Source organism: Rhamphochromis sp. 'chilingali', assembly GCF_963969265.1.
Source record: "Rhamphochromis sp. 'chilingali' genome assembly, chromosome: 15".
Classification (NCBI taxonomy): domain Eukaryota; kingdom Metazoa; phylum Chordata; class Actinopteri; order Cichliformes; family Cichlidae; genus Rhamphochromis; species Rhamphochromis sp. 'chilingali'.
The window spans coordinates 9,244,299-9,264,137 of record NC_137942.1 but is presented as its reverse complement, the minus strand read 5'-3'; the positions used below and the strand labels follow the sequence as shown (position 1 = coordinate 9,264,137).

The 19,839-nt window shown below is 41.6% G+C and overlaps 1 protein-coding gene across 1 annotated transcript; it reads right to left on the bottom strand.

Annotated features, from left to right (window-relative positions):
- Positions 1–275: 275 nt before the first annotated feature.
- Positions 276–7,881, bottom strand: lfng (LFNG O-fucosylpeptide 3-beta-N-acetylglucosaminyltransferase). Its single transcript, XM_080904375.1, has 8 exons — positions 7,328–7,881; positions 3,474–3,522; positions 3,151–3,253; positions 2,919–3,072; positions 2,739–2,824; positions 2,173–2,338; positions 1,999–2,084; positions 276–1,913 (listed from the first exon to the last, which is right to left on the bottom strand). Exons 1-8 carry the CDS (start codon positions 7,736–7,738, stop codon positions 1,847–1,849), a joined length of 1,122 nt encoding a protein of 373 aa, XP_080760501.1. The 5' UTR covers positions 7,739–7,881; the 3' UTR covers positions 276–1,846.
- Between the last annotated feature and the right edge of the window lie 11,958 nt (positions 7,882–19,839).

Here is a 19,839-nt window from a genome sequence, read left to right as displayed (position 1 = left end):
CCTAAATCAAACTATTTCCTGTACTGATATGTCATCTGAAACAGGCTGTCTTTTGTGGTCTGTTACTCCCGAGAAAGGACAAGTGTGGAAAAAAAACCTTGAATCTCCCAGTGTCGTCCAGAGTTCACGAGTGACAGTTTTGTTACAAGATTTAATGTGTGATTTAAGTTCAAGTGTCCATAAAGGACCAAGTACTACAAATAGGATTAATGTGAGCATTAAGTGTAACATCTTAAGCTTGCAAGACAGTCAAATAAAAACATTACCAAAAAATGGAAAGTTTCTCAGTGGTTATACATTTTTATTCAGAGTTTTAGGTCCCACCGTGGGTCCCATGGTAGTTAATACCAGGATCAGCTCATAATCCCTGAGGAGCCAGTTATTGGGAATGAACTGGTCAAACCCTCCAGATACTGGAGAATAAAACACCACAGTCATTTAGCACAGTTTAAAGCAGTCCCACAAAAAAAAAAAAAAAAAAATACAGGTCATTAAGTGTATGTAAACCACAAAGGGGGAAATTACATTCTAAGCATAGACAATCCCTACTCATTTAAACAAAGGCACAGTACACAATACTGTAATCAAGATGTATAGCGTAACCCAATATGGGTGAGAAATGACACAGAGGGAACACAGACACCTCCATGAGGAAACGCTGATGTTGCTTTCACCTCGCAGGCCTCAACAGTAACCAGCTGATGTTATGTGTAAATAAGGAACATTCATATTGACAACAACACAGAGGCTCAACAGTCTTTTGTGCAAACTATTATAGACTGCGGCTCAGTTTACCCATCTGGTTCTCCTTTTCTGTGCTACTGATTCAAACTGCTCTTGCTTTTCTTCTTCGAATGGGAATCATCCAAACTAAAAAGACAGTAATTCTTCTCTGTTGTACCTTTCAGAGGTGAGGAGCAAACATCAGCCCATTTGAAACACAGCTGTGCAATATTAAAAAAAAAAGAAAAAAAAAAAGACTTGTCAAAGCAAAGCAAAGGTGACTATAACCCCAAAGCAAAATCTCTACCACTCATTACTTTTCCTTGATTGTAACTAATGCAAGGAGTGTTATTAAATACATCAAAAGGAGCAAATGTTGAGATTTTGAGGGGTTATTTTTGTTTTTTTTTGTTAGTTTGGGACAAATCTGAAGTATATCATTAGAGGACGTAAACTAGGTAAGTTTGTGAAATAAAAACAAAACTATGAGGAAGGGAAAAGTGCTTTGTCCTGATACACATCAGATTGGATCGCCAAAGGATGCATTTGAAAATCTGCCAACTGCCAGCTCAGGTTATGGGGAATATAACACTGTTAACTTAAAAGCACAACAACATCTTCATATTAGAGCAAATGTCCGGAGTCATCTGATACAAAAGAAATACCCAAAAAAGCCAATTAAATGAGAAAAAAGCCCAAAGCCTACAAACATAGACTTGAAGGGCTCTGCATTTTAAAAAGCAAAAAAAAAAGTGTTAATGTAAAGCTGGCAAAAGGCTCAAATATAAGACAATACATTCTATGAGAATAGCAGATACATTTACAAGCAACATGTACATCACAAAGCTCAACTGATTGCCTGCAAAGCTTAACGATGAAAGCTACTTCCTGCAGAGCTGAAGTCCTCCGACCGTACCCCATAATACGGGATGAGGCTCTGGCTCCAGAGAGGAAGGAAGAGTCCCGAGGCGGGCCGCACAGCAGCCCAGTAAAACTATTAAAAACCATGCACCACTGCAGCAAGAATACAGCAGCCACATGGTCTAATACCAAACACTGGTCTCCACGAGCCTTTCAGATACCGAGGCAAGACGGAGACGAGGATGAGAAAGGAGCGGTCGCCCTAATAGGGAACCTGGGGAGGACACCACGGGGTGTCTGGGTACAGGAGACAGTGCACAGACTTGAACCTGGAAGACAAGAAAAAGACTTAGATCTATGTTGAAAATGTGCTTAAATTAATACGTCTTATAATTAAGTAAAACAGCCCCTCACCTTGATGGATCCTCCTCTACTGGAAACGCTCCTTTCAAATTGATGATATTGCTCTTGTTTTCAAACATCCCATAACTTAGAGTGATCTGAAAAAAAAGAGCAAAAACGTGAACACCACATTCACTCGGATTTGCCCTTTTCTCGAGGATGCAGAATGTCCTATAAGCCTCTCACCTGCTTGTGAATCTCAGATCTGGACACCTGTTGCAGGTTTTCCAGGTGGGAGTGGAACAGGTTGCTGCGGGTCAGGGGGACCCCCAGAACCGACTCGATGATGTAGCCGATGGTGCAGTCGTCCGGAAGACGGATCTTCTCGGCTGTGTTCATGAAGTGACCGCCACTAAAAAATAAGAAGTCACCTGGTCAGTGCCAGTGTACTCTGCTCTACTGTACGAATCCTTTCTACTGACAGGAAGTCACTTTGAAATTGTAACATGCCTCTGAAACACCTAAAGCCTTGCACCTACTTTCTTATAATGGCAGTTCTAGAGTCTCTGGGTGTTGCAAGCTGGTTACAGATCCAAGTAAAGACACGCCCAAGGTTGGCATTGTGATGTGGGTGGGGATTTGGGGCACTACTTCTTGCCTTTATTTTTATTGGGCTTTAGCTTAGAAATTTACTATTCCAAATGTAGTAATCCATTGGATCGACTATTGAGGACGTTTGGGGGTTTTTGTAGTTTATGTGTTCACTACAAGGCAAATGCAATCTTAGTGCAGCATAATTACAAATATCTTACCTGGCCCATGGGCTCATCTTCAGCGCCAGACCCCGACTCACACAGAAACCTGCTCCTCCTGTTGCAAACCAGAAATTCACTGGTTTCTATAAAAGGAGAACGAAAAGGTTATTAATGCTACCATCTGGCGAGTCACCATTAAAATATATACTGCGATATCAACAACAATCTTCAGCATACCATCTTATTGTCGCCCAGCCTCTCTGTGGCCTCTATTGGCCGGTCCAGACTGGGTTTGCCGAGGTACATGTCCTGGGTGTGGGGGTACTGGGACAGGTGCTTCACCAGGGCCCGAACATTCACGTAATTGTCATCATCTACGTGACAGAACCACCTGCAAAACAGAATAGTTATTAGATCAAAGCCATTCTCGGCTAATGCACAAGTGAGCGTTTTCTAAAGCGATGCTTACTTTTTCCCCGACTCGATGAACTTGTCATATTCCACCGCCATCTTGCAAGACAGAGCTTGTCGGCTGTGTGCCGCAGAGCAGTTGGTGTTAATTGCATGACTCCCTGTGGCGGTCATGAAAGAGACAGAGTTATGGCTTAAAACATAAGGCATGGCATCATCAAAGAAGCATCTGTGTATTTCAAAGTCATCTTTCACAGAGGCAAAAAGCTCAGAGCAAAATTTTTATGGCATTTAAAATGGGATTCGGTTTCTCATTGATGGTGCCTTTCTCAAACAAAATGATCTTTGTTGGCAACTTGAAAGCTCCCTCATAAAACTTACCAATTTTCTTCTTCAGCTCATCATCTTCTCCATCTGTGAAGATGTACGTCTGTAAACAAACAAGGGAAGTCACAGATAAGGAGACATGGCCTTCAGAACCACAAAAGTATAGCTACTCTGGCTGATCATGTGAAGTGGCCACACGGTCTTATTCAACAGTGTGTTCAAAGTCTCTCTCCGTCACATCCAGCTGGTGTGATTAGCATCAATCAGCATTGCTTTTATGCAGTGGAAAACGCATTGAGTTAAACAGCCTCCTGCTCTAATAAAGGCCTTTTGTCCTGCATTTTACTCTCACCATGGCAACTATGCAGCCGCCCCGAAGCATCCCAGACAAACAACAAAGGAGGAGGCAGACTGTCCGCCTCCCACACACACACCCCGTTCATGTATCACATCCCGTGGCTGAGCCTCGTCGCTCTGCTGGACCTGCTGCCGAGCTTCAAAATGATTAATGCTGATAAAAACAGCAGCATGGAAAAAAATGTCTGTCTCTTTGTCTTCGCATCTGTGTGACTGACAGATTCAAAAACGTTAGAAGAATTAAAACCACCAGACTGCAGGCACTTGTTAAATGTAGCAATTAGTCATAAAAGGAGTAAAGAACAAAGGGCACCTTACAGGAACACACTTAAAAGAAGCGGGAAGAGATTAGACTTCTCTTTATGACAACTCACACAGAGCAGGTGCGAGCTGCTGAATAGCGGTGATGAAAAGGCGGCCGGCCCCAGGCTTTGTAACCGCCAGTAGTCTGTTTACTCTTCACCTCAGGTGAGGCAGCACCTGCCGAACACCACGCTATCCTATCTACGCCACGTGTCTCTACATGCCAGGTCATGCTCCCTTAACCCTCACTAACAGATAGAGCTCTAATGCCTGCACGTTCACCACCATCGCCCTGCTGCTGAGCAACTGCAATCTGTGATGTGCATCTATAAGCAGGCCGCTGACTTTACTTGAATTAAATGAAACATCGGTTGCTCCAGTTTACTTTTTGTTTTTCCCCCCAACACAAAGCGAGGCTGCTCAAGCAGTTTGTGGAACAAATTCTGAGCAGATGTTGCTCAACGCTAAAGCCATGAGCCTGTATTTGTTTAGGGAACAGTGGTGGTTTCGCTGGTGAAGGGATCAGAGGCTGGCGCTGTTTGCTTTAAAGCTCGTTCAATAGACAGCCTAATCACTGAGGCAGCTGCCAGAGCTGCCTGGCTACTGACAGAAAGAGGAGGAGGGTGGATGGAGGAGCGGTGGTGGGATTCTCACTGCTGATTAGTAAATCAAAAACCGTGTGTGGCCAATCACCTCCTTTTCACCCCGTCATCTACCCCCCACACACAGCCAGAGCCTCTTGAATAGAACAATGCTGTGAGTTTTCATGCTGGGTAAAGTCTCCACTGGGTAAACGCTTGCCAGCATTTGCATACAGCTGCAGGAGTTAACTAAAGAGAAATCTCCCAGTGAAGTTTTTTCCTTAGTCATTGTTCCTTCACTGAAAACTTAAAAGAGCTACTTTCATGGAATACTAATTCAAACAAAAAGAATGCACGAGAGAGAAAAGAGATGGTCCTGTGTGGAGCAGAGATAAGAGGCGAGAGGGCAAGAGGTGAGGAGAAGAGCGGTGCTGCGCTCCTGATCACAGGAAGGTCTGGCACGGCCCTGTCTGAGCTGAACGTGGTGCCTGGCTGGCTGCCTCCAGCTCCACAGGAAGGAAGGGCACTGGGCTCCCTTCTTTTCCATCATCCACCTCCACCCCGATTCCTTCCCCTTTTTGTCCCAGCTTTTCAAAGCATTTCAGCACTTTTTGTGCAGACTAATAATTTGGCAGACATCACACAGGATTAGAATTGTTTCATCAGGGATGCAGTAAAAGATAAGTTGATGGCATAAAACACATGCATTTGTTGATTTCCAAATCAGAAGTTGCAGATTAACAGCAGGATTTCCTCCTTAATGACATCCACCCACTTTCTGACCGCTTGTATTTTATTTCTTTACACTGAAGCCATTTGAATAACTGAACTGCAGCTCCAAGTGGGGTTTTTTTTTTCCTAAATGCTAAAAGATCTCATTGTTGGACGGCTGGCTAATTATCAGACTCTTAAGAGAGGAATGCATGGCACACCACCGTGAAGATGTCAGTGCCAGCTGTCCAGACACTTGAAATAATTTTGCACACTGGAGGAAAAAAAAAACGCTCATATGTGCCAGATTTCCAAATGAACTCTGGAAAGAGAGAAAGTAAAGAGGATGGTTAGGAATTAAACTTTAAACGTAAAGTCCCAGCTACTGAATGTTTTTTTTCCAAAAGCATTTATTAACAATGTGCATAAAGACCCAAACAAGCTGGATTTACAAAAGTGTTATTTATGCTATGTATGCGCTCAAAGATTAAGAAGGCCACAAGCACTATTGTGTCAACAAACCTATCACAGAGATAATCTACCTTCCCTGTTCTCACAGAAACACCACCAGATCACATACTGAGCAGATGTGAGAAGCAAGCAAGTGTAAAAGCCTGCAGAAACATACTTGCTTATACAGAAATAATACTTTTTGTCCCTTGTGTCTGATACTCCAACATTGATGCAAACTCCACAGATGTCCATCAGCTGAGCGTGAGAATCAAATCTGATCACAGAGGATGACCATATGTACATGGTGGGAACTCATGAACATCATATGGCTGGCATTAAGGCCTTCCATTGTGCTGTCTCCCCTGACCACCTGGCACCCCTTCTCCAGGAACTCCTTCATGCATTGTGGTGCTCAGTCTGTCCTTTTTGTCCATGCAGCCACCTACCAGCTGCCTGCCTCTCAGCCCTGCTGATAATTCTGTTTTAAATGGGTTAACTAACATCATCCACTGCAGTAATTGCAAACAATTAGCAGAAGCTGTTCGCATGTAAGCAGCTGTTGCAGATCATGGTTTGATCTACTCCATCTAATCATTACTCCTTTTCACACAGTGATTGTGACAGTCTATTATTATTTGAAACCCTGGCATCAAACAGATCCCCTTCAACTTTATTGCTGCTTGGAATAAAAAGAAAGCCTTTATGTGACTGTAGCCGAAACAAATTACAACGACTTCTGCAAAAGCGCATGTGAGGTGTAGGATAAAATCACTTTGACTAGCTACCGTTTCCTCAGCCTTGTCTTTGTGCACCCTCTAAAGGAGCTTGGTTTTCAAGGACATTTTCATACTCAGCGTGCTCATTCCCAGCATAAGCAAGCCTATAGATGCACCCTTTTGTCCCAGGCATCCCCTAAACGAAGCCCCCACGTTCCCATCCCTCCACTAAGCTTGACCCAGACTCAGCTCCCACGTTCCCATGGAGAGAGGGGAGACAAGGGGCTGGGAAAGCTTTTCTTCCCCCTTCAGAAAGAAGCTTTGTTAGCCCTGGAAGGGGGACAGCGTTGGAGTCGGTGGCTGTGAAGCATCCATCGCACCGGGGACATTCACAGGGACACCTCAAAAGAGGGGGGATAATAGAGAGAGGGGAGAGAGGGGGGTTGAGAAAAGGGGAGAAGAGGGAGTTCTGAAACTGCTCCCTCCGTTCTCAGGGACATCACTCAGGGGAAAATAAAAAGTGACAGAGCAGAGGGAATTCAGCATGGTGAACAGTGTGGCCGTTTCAGTATGTCATCTAGTGACAAGGGGAACAATAAAGCACCGTGAACAGCGATGAAACATCATCATCACCTGCATGCGTACACTGGATTATTGTTACAACTATGCAGTGCGGGCTTAATAACAATGACATAAGTAAATCACTGAAATCTTTAATTTTCGGATTGTGCACGCGCAGTGTTTTGATAACGAGCTGAATGTTCCATGCTACATTTTTCCCATTTACCTGTTGCACGTTTCTGGAGATCCATGTCTCCAGAAGCAGACTCAGCCGGGACTGGTGGAACTTCTTGGTGGTCTTCACTGCGATGAAGATGTCATCCGCGCTGATGTTCTCAGCTGGAGGGGGGTCCGCGAACGAGCGTGCGGGCTTCTCCACCTCCCTCCGTCCCCGGGTCAGTTTGGTGAAGTAAGCCGAGAATCCTTTCTTATCCCGTGCGCTCTCGGGCGGTGCGCTCTCCCCTTCCCCCGGCGTGGCATCTTGGAGCAGAGAGCGCGTACCGATGTCCCGTTCGCTCGTCACCTCGCTCACCTGCACCCGGTGATGCTGCACAGCAACCAGGAGCAGCAGCAGCAGGCAGAGACATGCTGTGCAGGCTACTGAGATTGCGGTCTTCTTTCCATTATTTTTCAACATGATTAAACCTAAATACGACTAAAACCTATAAAGCGCCTAAACGAACTCCCAATGCAAAGTCCATATGGTATTTTTTTTCCTCAATGAAACTCAAAAGGACAAACACCAATTCAGTAGCGCCGCATAGCTGTATAATACAGGAGCGAACGTTCACGAGGAACATATATAAGCTTCGACACTTGGCCACGCCTCGTGGGAGGTCCGTGAAGCCAGCGTTCAGCCTGTGATGCAGCAACGGGGCGTGCGTGCGTGAGTGCAGCTTGTCCTTTCACAGATCATGAAAGTGAACGTTTGACCCAAGTAAAACAAAAATTGCAGCTGGTCACGAAGAAAGGTGTGTTTCAGAGACTGCACCTGGAGAAAAAGTGCATCATCCCCACAATGCTGTGACTCATCAGCTAATAAAAGGATTCTGTTCACCACACTGAAATCACGCTTATTTTTCCCCTCTTTAAATTTCTTTCTTTTTCAAAGTGAAGCTATTTGAATTCGCCCGAGTGTGAACCGTGTGTTCACCAGACAAACAGCCTCCATTGTTCTCCATTGACCTTGAGAGGCCACTAAACAGTTGGCCATTCCTGAACACTTGTTATTCAGATTTTGGCTCTGGCAATGGAGTGCTGGGATGCTGACCAAAAGAGATTCATTTAGACCAACATTCAGCTGGTGGAGTCTCAATAACCCGCAGCAACCGTCAGGTTTAGGCAGTCTGGTCAATCACATGGGCAGTGTTGGTCAAGTTATCAAGTAATCAGTAACTAATTACTGATTATTTCCCCAAAAAGGTAATCCCGTTACTTTACTGATTACTTATTTTCAAAAGTAATTAATTAGTTAGTTACTTTGTTACTTTTTAAAAACACGATTTACAACCTGAATAGGTGATAAAGCGATAGATCTTTCAGCCCAATTCTACTTTTTCTACATAATCCATCATACAAAATGTAATCAAATGGAAAAGTCTCTTTTTAAAACTTGTTTTATTAGTTTTAATCTTTTAACTTTATGCATCAAGCAAAAATGTAATTATATGCAACATTCACTGACTGTAAGAAATTTGTTTAACATTTAAACCTATTTTCTGCACATTCCAGCACATAAAATAAAATATTTTTTTGTGTTTACACTCAGTCTTTCAAATAGATGCAAGTAAAACACGGCAGAAAATAAATAAAATCAAAGACTAGCGGTCCTGTTGCTCTATTTTCACCTGTAAAGCAGGAGTGGGGTAGGCGGAGGTTTGCCCAGGTGCAGGTGAGCCGCAGCGGTCAATTGAAGAATCCGCGAGTTTCTCCATGAATTTCCCATTACGTGGTAGCGTGGTGCTTGCTTGGAAGTTTAGGGGTTTTTTCGCTGTAAAAATAAGTTTTCTTCCCACGCGCAAGGGACACTAATGTTTTTGTCACTTTTTATGGAATCAAACTCAAAGTAAGGTCAGTACTTCCACACTTTAAATGCTGCACGCTCATACTCTCTCCCGCACTCTATATATTATCCATTGTTGATCTGCACACAGCTGTTGTCACGAACGTGGCACTCGCTTACGTCATTGTCATGAGACATTCTCGCAAAAAAATCACGTTTTTAGTAACGCAGTGTGCAATAGTAATCCCTTACTTTACTCGTTACTTGAAAAAAGTAATCGGATTACAGTAACGCGTTGCACATGGGTTTATTATTATCACAGTGTTCTCCTAAGATGATCAACAGTATCCAAATTAGGATGAAAAACTGCACAGACCATAATGATTGTAATACCAGCAAACTAACAGTGTCCCAAAGACTAGGCGTATCAGGGGCATCAGGAAAAGATCAACAGTCACACTTGTCCAAGTCTGAAGTCTGTGTTCCTGTTTGACTCTCTAAGTCTTTGCAGCAGTTGCAGTTCAAGAAATGAAATCAGTCTTTTTAAAGAATATGCACAAGAACAGCATATTCTCCGCTGCAGGTGTTTCATTCTGTCTAATTCTGAGACACGCAAGACAGAAGTTACTTCTCCGCTCTGTTGCTCCAGACAAGGCTCTTTGTCCACCTTTTAACAGTGAGCACAGAAAGGCGTCTAAAAGAAAGCATGAGAAACCAGGCAGAAGGGGCTGTCTCTGTGGCCTTCATTAATCTTCAGTCAAACACCTCTTTCTGCTGGGTTTGCATGGATTTCTTCCTAGCAAGGAAACTGTGTTTTGGCTCTTTAGATTTGTGAAACAATGTCAACTGTTAAAATGGCAAGTCAAAACTCTCTCCAGTCTTAGAAGCCTCTGCTCCCTTTCCCGCCTCCCTCTCGGTTCACTTGATTTCAGCCATTTGAAACGCTTTCAGATGCCTTTCCTCTACCTCCTCTTTGACCTCTCCATCTAACATTACTGCTGAATACCAGCGGTATTAAACCTAGTTTCTTCAGACGAGGCCACTTCCTCACCACATTGACCACAAACCCACAAATAAACACACAGTGTCCTTGATTTTTCCCTTTGAAGGCATCAGTCTGTCAGGGGATCTGAGCCCAGATGATAAAATTAAAGGGTATATAGCTCTTCTATTTCCAAAGGAGGCTGCATGTGAAACACATACAGCAGGTAAAGAAACCCAGGATGAAGTGGGACAGCGTGATCACCCAAGCCCACAAAAAAATCCACAAAAACCTGAAAACACACTCGGCTATAAAACAGCATGGAAGACATTAGCTCAAGGCAAGATTTTCTTTCCATTTCTTTCCATTTGTTTAACATTCCCGAGGATGGCTCCATGAATGCTGCTGCTTTTTGAAGCCTTTGTTTATTAGTGAATATTTCAGTTCCAGTCTTCCATGGTATATGCCATGTTGCTTCAGTACCGAATCTGTGACTTTCACACAGTGTCAGCAGACCAGGTCAGGACATTATTTGAAGTTGCCCTTTTTCATATGCAGTCTACTTTGAATGCAATCTCATTACTGGCAACACTCCATTTAGTTTCAGCAAGAGAGCTGCATGGACAGAGCTTGCAGGAGGGAGCATGGATAAAGCACGCTGTCTAGAGCTGTGTTTAAACAAGAACTCTGGAACATGTTAAGAGAGTCAGATTGGAACAGTGCTCAAAGTTTTCTCTTCTGACACATGCAGGAGGTAGAACACAGGACAACAATAATAATATGCCAAATTATTGTTACCCTGGCACAACTGGAAATCACTCTATAGGGCTACTAGATATGCAGCTGATTAAAGATCATCCAACAGTGTGAAAAGAACTAATGTCTCCTTTAATGTTCCTTAAAGTGGGCTTAATAATCAGATCTCAACATTTAATAAATGTTTCTGTGAGTTTTGCATTTATGAGTAACACATAAATCCTATTACTTAGGATTTATAAGTAGATAAATGTTTGATAAATTGAGTATAAGACTCTGTATTTTTGTTCTAAACTGATTTAAAAATAATTATTTAGCTAATTTCCTAAGGTATACATGAGTTATTACAACTGCGTTTCACTTGTCATTCATTTTGGAGGATTTTGTTGCAGTTACTAATATAATTTCTGACGTTATTATAAATGCTAAAAAGGGCGAAATGAAGTATAAACTAGTCAAGTTTGATTACTTTCATTTAACTTGCTGAACTGATCAAATGAACGTAAAGAAGCAAGCATATAACCAGTATGCAGCGCATGTTTCAGATATAGCACACTGTCCAATTTTATAAAAACACTAACCACGGTGGAGGGTGGTACTGGGCACCCTGATCAAAAGTGGGACTGAATCTATAAAAAAGTACAAATGGAATAACACCACACTGAGATGGGAGCCAAGTGGTGGGATCAGTCTTCAGTTCTGTTTATTTTCCCACCGTGGACACACTATCTCTGATGGGATTACAGGTCACACCAGAAGTGAGAGCCAGGGGACCGGCCGTCCGCCTCAGATCTCGGTTTCAGTTTCCCTCCTCATGCTACATTAGCGGAAACTCTCCAAAGACCGCAACCGAGAATGGTTCAGCTGCTTTGAGAGGAGTAAATATGACCCATTTTTCTTGATTTACACACAGAATTCCCAAAAGTCTGAAAGTAGTTCCTTCACGTGAGCACAATGGAAGAACAAAACAGAGTATAATACAAGATAAAGTTCAGATAAAACACGCAAATACTCCCATCCTGAATATTATTTTCATACTGTATTAGTGTGGAGATATTCAGATAGTTTACTTGAAGAAATATTGCCTTTTTATGTACATTTTAGATTTGGTTGGTTTCATGAAATATCTATACTGTCCATCCAAACTGTTGCGCTTGTGATACACTTCTCTGTTTTCACAATAGGATGTTTGTCTCTAAATTGTACAAAACCACCTGTTGCCACTGGAAACAAGACACAACAGCGATACTTCACAAAGCTCTCAGTAAACCCAAGAGACCACTAAAAGCTGATGAATTATATAACAGGTGAATTATTTCCATATCACAATGCGTACTGTAAGAAGTAAGTTGGTGGATGAATAGCCCAGAAAAGCTCGTGTTTAACAACAACGCAGTGTTATTACATTCTTTTCGATTGCATCAGAGCAACTCATATCCTGTTAATTGTTTGATGCATTCCTTCCTTCTCATTCCATATTGAAAACTACTGCAAATGGGTTTTGCCTAACCCATCTTTTCAACCGCAAAGTTTTCTATGTTTGCTTGCCATCACATTGAGTACACTTAACTTTTGATTTTTTGAAGAGGGAATCAGTAGCAATAAAGTTTTTTCTTAGATAAATATAAAGGAAAAAAACCCACAGCAGTCTGAGCCAAGAGAATTTTTTCCTGAAGAGGAGAAAACCATAACTCTGCAGGTCCAGTGAAAACAGGAAACTCACTGCTGGTAGCTGATTTTAAAGTTCCACACACACCGCCGTCATATTCGTTCCCTTCACACTCTCCTCTTTGGTACTACAGCTATTTGCATAACTGTTCAGACCTGACAGTCACCCCCTGCTTCTGCCCTACTTCCAGTCTGTCAGCCTAATGCTTCCCAGCACTCTGTCTTTGTGGCAGCTCTTGTTGTTCCGGGAGCATCAAATGATCAACATATTAAACTGGGAGGACTCTTGTCTATTCTGGTCTGGTCTTCTGCCTCACATCCAAGGCCCCAGACTTAAATGCATTTAGTGGGTTGGCCCCAATTATGGATATCGGCTGGGGGCTGTCATGGTTTCCTACTTGTTGTTTCACCAGTGTTACGGGGGGGCTTTATGTTGTGAAACACCGAGAGTTGGAGAGATATGATCTCTGTGTGTATTGTGGTGGAAGAATAGGGCTGTGGGATCTGATACTGTGGAAATGACAGGGCAGTCTGATGTGTCAGACTCTCACGGGACGGCAGACACAGTGGAGAGAGACTCTGGTGGGAAAGTGCTGAAGTTTCACTCCAGGAGTGTTTGTGTGGGTGTTATATGTATTGTGTCATTTGTCTTTTCTTTTTTTCTCTTTTTCAGATGATCAGGGTAACTTGTGGATTTAGATGCTCACAGCCTGAGTGAAAAGGTTACAGTTTAAAATGTGAACCAACTGGAACAATGTTAAGTTAAAAAAAAAAGACAGTTTCCCACAGACTGCAATCGGATGAAGCGTTCTACTTTGTGATTTGTCATTGTCATTTTGTCATAGCTTGCTGTATGGGGGTATAGCTCAGTGGTAGAGCAATTGACTGCAGATCAAAAGGTCTCTAGTTCAAAGCCAGATGCCCCTTCCTCTTAAGTATAAAAGACTCACTGCACAGGACAGTACTTGACAAATAGGTGTTCAGTTGAAAAGGCATTTCAAGACTCACTAGGCGGACAAGTTCATGTTATTGAGGATCTTACAGGGGAAAAACAAAAGCTGTTTTAAAAGTAGATCTAGCAGAGAAAACTCACCCAAGAATGTGCAGACTGCTTGGGATTCTCTTGCTGTGAGGCAACAGCGCTAACCACAGAGCCGCTCTAAACCAGTGATGCCAGCTGACAGAGGAGTGGTGCACCAATACATTATTAGCATCTGAATCCAGCTTGTATGGAAGACTTTTATGATTCCCTCTTTCCGGTGGCTTTGTGACCAAATAAAAACTCCCTTTTGATCTTACCCTTGCAGAGGCTCTTGTCATTCGATCTGTTAACCAAACCTCTGCTACCTCTTTTTCCAGGCCTTTGGATTTAGTGGAGACCTCCTCCAGGCTAAAAGGAAACTACCACTGAACAGTTGTCATTGGGGAAACCTTAATATCTCTAAGATGTCCTGATCCCCTGAGCTTTTTTCACAATATTCACGTCTGATACCACAATACCTCACACGGCGCAACGGCAGATGCTCAGTAATCTCTGCATCATTCTACATCTGTTGCTGTTTATGACTTTTAATGAATGTTTACTCTGCAGCCGAAAGTCTATTAACAGCTAGAAAGAATAAACACCCTGCTTTTAATTTCAGTCTACAAGGAATCAGTCTTTTACATGTTGTTTTTAGGACTCGTGAGGACTTTCGTTCATGTTTTTGTAATGCAGAGCAGCAAAGTTCAGGCTTTTTGTTTACTGGGAGTGAACTCTACAGGGAGGGGGGTGATATACAGCAACATGAGGGACTGGGCAAATTAAGGAGCCATGACAATGAAAAGCAGATGTGACTGCTGAGCAGTGAAATGACTTTACTGCCATGTGAAAACATTAGACAGTGCAGCAAATACCAGTTAATTGTTGAAGAAACTTGCACCAGTATCTGGTTGAAATCATCTAATTTAAAGCATGTAGGTGACTTTTTTTTCTCTGCATATCTCAGTCTCACAAACTTTGTTTTTATGACTGGCTAATACCCTTAAAGTAGTATTTACACAACTTTGGGGGGGGAAGTAGCTTTTTTAGCCCATTAGATAACACTAGTGGAAACTTCAGAAGTTTTTCCTCTGTAAAATGAGTAAATTTGCATAACTTAATATAGACAAATGAATCAGAAGTAAAATGTTGTTCTTTTGATTGCTCTGTTGGAATCCAAGGGTTGTTGTTTTCTCATTATTTTCTCAGCGTTGTAAGCTCTTTTAGTTTCATGATCTGATAATAGCTATTAATATCAGGGAGCTGGTGTTAACTGATAGCTGGATGGCTCGGTATTAAAGGATGAAGCTTGCAGTAATAAGGCCAAGTACGGTTTGCCACATGGCATGGTTTGAACATGCCACCTGTCAGGAAATCCTGCATATTATGGATCCCACAAACACACACTTTCCTCCCAGACTGGCCACCGTGGTCAGTGGAGGGAATCTGTTCTGTTTTTGACTGGGATTAATTCCTGGCACCGTCACTGGTTCAGCTCCAGCCGGGAAACAAGAGCAGCTTCCATCCCACAGGGCAGCGGTTTATCTCCTGTTGTGGGTCCAACTGGGCTGATCCTCTCATATTAAATGGATTAGCGGAGGCCTTATTCTACTGTCAGTAGGATTGTAGAATTTGGGCTTTTTTTCCCCTCCCAAAAAGTTAAAAAAAATAGTGAATTTGAATGATGTATTTATAAAATCTGATCTGTGTGCTTTTCTTTGAGGTATTTCTGCAGACTAGTGTCAGAAACATGATTTTCACCTGATCTCCCTAAGTACCAGTCATGTTTAACCCGCGTTTAGTCGTGTTTAGTCCGTGGGAAACTGCAGCATTAGTGCTGCTTACAAGCCTTTTGATTTCCCGTGGGAGACATCACGACAGAAGCAGGTTACTTTGGCACCCAAATGCTGCATGGCATGACTGCAATCGAACAGATCATATTATGCAAATTTAGGAAAAACTCACATCAAGGCTGATCAACAGATGCTCACCAAACATTGTGCACAATCACAACTTTACATCTCTTTTATGATGCCCACTGCAAAATTTTTATCAACCTACTGTCCACTTTCTGGAAGATTGCACTTTAACAACAGATAGCTTGCTGCTGGATCTCTGCCAGTCTTGAAGCAGATTCATGAAAGGTGCACCTCCCTGTCTGTAGTCTTTTATATTAATCTCCTTCAGGCAGCCGACTGAATCAGCCTCACGGGTTTCCATACAGGTGCCACTCTGATCACACAGTTTAATAGGAGGCGATGTCTGACCGAGCTGAGATCAAGCTAGCCACAAACAGCCCTGACCCTGGAACACAATGCCTGGAAGTCAAGAACCAGGCTCTGTCAGCCTATTTCAGGCCAACAATGTTAACATGATCTTTACAGTGTTCTTGCTGTAATGAGGAATTTGTGTCACTTGACAAAAAAGGCAGATAGTGGGTGTATTGTTGGGGGTTTTTTTTGCCCTTGTCAATGTTATTTAGTTTTGCTTTGTTTGCTAAAAGTTCCCATCCACTGAAATATGGTTTTTAAATTAGTATTTCACTTTTTGACCTTCAATGTTCAAAATGATGTATGCACAGCATTTAAGGGTTGGATTATAAGAACTGCCAAAACTGAGAAGCCCAAAGACTCCAGTGGAATGGATTTTCAGCAGAGTAGGGAACATCTTGTGATACTCCATATACAGCCAAGCTTTAAATATCCACTGTTTTTCAGTGATTTTAACCACTGAAATTGGATCTTTTGTTTTCCTTAAATAGTTAGTCATAAACACTAGACTCTTACAAGCAAAGGGTGGAGAGAGAGAGAGATCAAAAAAGAAAAGTAGGCAAAAACAGGAAGAAAAAAAAGTTTTTCAGAAGTTTTAGGAATCTTTACTTGGCCACACTGAGCTAAAGTTTCCTTTGAAGACCTTGAAGGCTGGAGTCTGAAACGATGCTCATCAAAATCTAACATGGTCGAAACTTCCAAATGCATCAGTGTAATTCAGTTTAACTCAAGTGCATCTGCAACTACATAAAAGAAAATTTGACAGTATATAAAAATATGAAATAAAGCTTAGGTTATATCACCCTGATTTCTAGTAGTTTTAGCACTGTGATCTACACCAAATCACCCCCACCTTATGATGGACTGAGATGGGCCTGCTATCGTTAAAGTCTTATGTCCATTCATTGAGGCTACACTTACTTATGGGCCCTTTCCCACAACCTCCAGGCACCTTGGGGGAAGTCATCCATGCATAACTGTGTTCCTTATTCAAAGGCTGAATGTAGAAGTTGTCCCAGAGGTTGGCTGCTGCAAGTGCGGCATTAGCAAAGCACATGCTCGCCTTTCAGAGGGAAACAATACTGCCCTTTGTGTTGGGCCACAAGTGTCTATTTTGATTTTGAAGGGGATCTCACAAGTGGATAGACGATGAGGGGACTTACAGGAACAACACACAGGATACATCAAGGACAGCATGCTACCAGAAAATTAACAAGTCCTCCAGCTATAAAACAAAGTGTGCTTTGCTGCAACATTTAAAAACAGCCACGCTCCACCAGATCTGATATCGGAGGAGATATTATCAGGTGCCTGAGATGGAGAGTAACATTCTCTGCAGCTGCTGTGACAGGTTGAATTTATCTGTATTTTTAACTTGCATAACAGATTCTATTGGGCCAGCTACAGACGTCAAAATAAGAGCTTACTGTAATGAATAGAGGAAACTACAGGATTCCTTTACCCTGTAAACAACAGGAGAAAGCATGACAGCCAAAGCATGCTTGCATAGCTGATAATTGTCATGATCATACTTTTTTTTTCTTTGTAATTGTAGCGATCTTTAAACTTTGGGTGTTTAAGTAAAATTCAGTTTTTCAAGTTAAGCAATAAAGTGTTGTCTTCATCTCCATCCCCCTTCTTATGGCCTCTTCACTGGTTTATAAATAGCAATGACCCATCTTTAAATAGGACATTGCTTTGTCTATTGTCTTTTCCATGTCTGTGCATTTCTTCAGCATCACTGAAGAAATGCAGTAAACATCCTCTGACCCGGCTAACCCAGGACTCCAATTCATAAGCTCCCTGTTATTAAACCTTAGTTACATTACTAAATTCTCTGTGTGGTTAAAAGCAAAAGCAAAAAAAATAGCCAGTATTTGCTTTCTGTTTTTAGCACAAACTATTGGCCATATAGCTTCATTTATATGTTTATAGTAGTATTTATATATAGTATTTGGTATTAAATATTAAAATAATACATCAAGGACAAGAAGAATCATTTTAAGGAGCTTACTGTTTACTTCCTGGGACTCTAATCCCTCATACAGGGGATTACACTTCCTCATACACGGATGTGACATTTTGTCTTTTCTTTACCTTCTTAGCTAAATATACTTTGTTTATTTTGGAAAAACTAAGTTTCGGTTTCAAAATCCACTGTGGTGATGTACAGAGGCAAAACTGCAAAAACTGTGCCATCGCCCCAAATCTGTACTTTCTCAGCTCTAAATAGCACACAGAAAAACATCATCTAGTGAGCATATAATAGGATTTAGTAACTAAAAAGTTGAGCAAATTTCCTTTCAGAAGGTGGTTAGAAACACAAACTGAGCTAGAAAGAAAGTAAGAGTTGATATTTACTTAAATTCAGGGGCATCATTTCCAGGGGGGGTTACAAACCAATGAAAAATGCTCTTCCAGAAGTACTGAGTGACTAAGGTTGGGATTGTTGTAACTTGCAGATAAACAAGCAGACAGCTGTGGACACCACGAGAGGATAATTATTTCTGACTAATTCTTTCAAGTCTACATGGATTCTGCCCTGAGGACACAGTTTTTCCAATAAAATGGATAAACTGGCAGGGTATGAAAAGCAGAATGGGCCAACACAACAGTGGCAATTGTGGATCAGAAGGAAAAAATTAAATTATGATGTGAAAAACAAAAACTGCTCAGATGAAATAAGTTTGTTGTGTATGAACCGTGTGAAATAAAATAGCATCAGACAAAATACACAATCAAATAAAACCAGCATTTGTTTAAAGATATGCTTTAGTGGAGCTTTTCTTTTCAATGTTGTCTGGAAGTAGCCTCAAATTTAAATAAAACATGGATAGTAACTTAATTTTTGCCAAGTCTTGCTTCAAGAAAAACTTCCATTTTGAACCAGTGCTTCATTTGGTAAAATAGTTTTCTTTAAGTTTGTTGAGATGGTAAAGAGGATAAAAAAAATGCTTGCTGAATTCAGTAAATAAAACATGCCTAGACGTGCCTTCTCTTTTTAACATGATTAGGCTCAGCATCAGACTGTTTAAGAGTAGTCCTTTAAAGGAAGTTTAGGGGTTTGGGGCTTGGGTTGTACTGGAGTGGTGGCTCCCTATTCTTCTCAATACCCTGCTTTGCATTTTCATTGGTTTGAAGGCCATCTATCAGGATCCCCTATAGGCCTTTTCAGAGCCAAATAAAAGGATCACTGTGGACAGACCTGTCTGTGGGTTGCCCAGACATTGGAGACAACAGATGTGTTAAATGTAGCCCTCTCCCCCACAAAAAGCCCAGAGAGCTGGGGCTGCATACTATCTAATGGAGAGGCAGCTTTATGTTAATTGCTGAATGGAGTCAGTCAAAGGTGCTGTGAGCTTTTGGTGAGCATGTTCAAGGAATCCCACATCATAAAGAAATCCTCACTTCCCTCCACTTTCAGGAAGAAAGCACTACAAAGAAAAGGCCATAAAATAGTTGCCGGGGTCTGTAACTGAACGGCAGCATTAGATCCTACAAAAACCCACCATGTAACTTTATCTGGGTGTAAAACTATGCCTGGACCTTGGATCAATGTGACTTTAAACCAGGGGGTGCTGCACTGAGCCACAGGGAATCAATATGGCAATTCTTTTTGTGATATTGTTTACTTTATTATTATCTATTATTATTATTTTTTATTTTATTTTTTTGTTTCACACATGTTACAGCAGTAATGCATTCCCATACACAACATTCCTTTCAATTAAAGTAACACTGTTTCCATGCATGAAAAGGAGCAGGAAGAAGAATAAATTCTTATTGATACCTGCCCCCTATCTGTGATAATACAAGTAAGCAACCAAAATTACACTATGACAATTTTCTGCACATAACAAAACAAAGCAAAGCAAACAGAACAATATACTCAACAATGAGCAATACCACTAAATATCAAACTAAAAGGATCATTTTTCTACAATTAAATTCTATTCTTTTCAACTTCTTCATATTGGTTTATCATTTTACTCTAATAGCAGATTTTAAATTGAGAAACATTTATACAACACTTAAGATG

Coding starts and splice junctions, on each gene's coding strand:
- lfng (XM_080904375.1), bottom strand. CDS start 7,738: ATGTTGAAAAATAATGGAAAGAAGACCGCAATCTCAGTAGCCTGCACA. Junction 3,073..3,150: donor TTCATCGAGTCGGGGAAAAA/GTAAGCATCGCT, acceptor TCTGTTTTGCAG/GTGGTTCTGTCACGTAGATG. Junction 2,085..2,172: donor GATCTGAGATTCACAAGCAG/GTGAGAGGCTTA, acceptor CTTTTTTTTCAG/ATCACTCTAAGTTATGGGAT.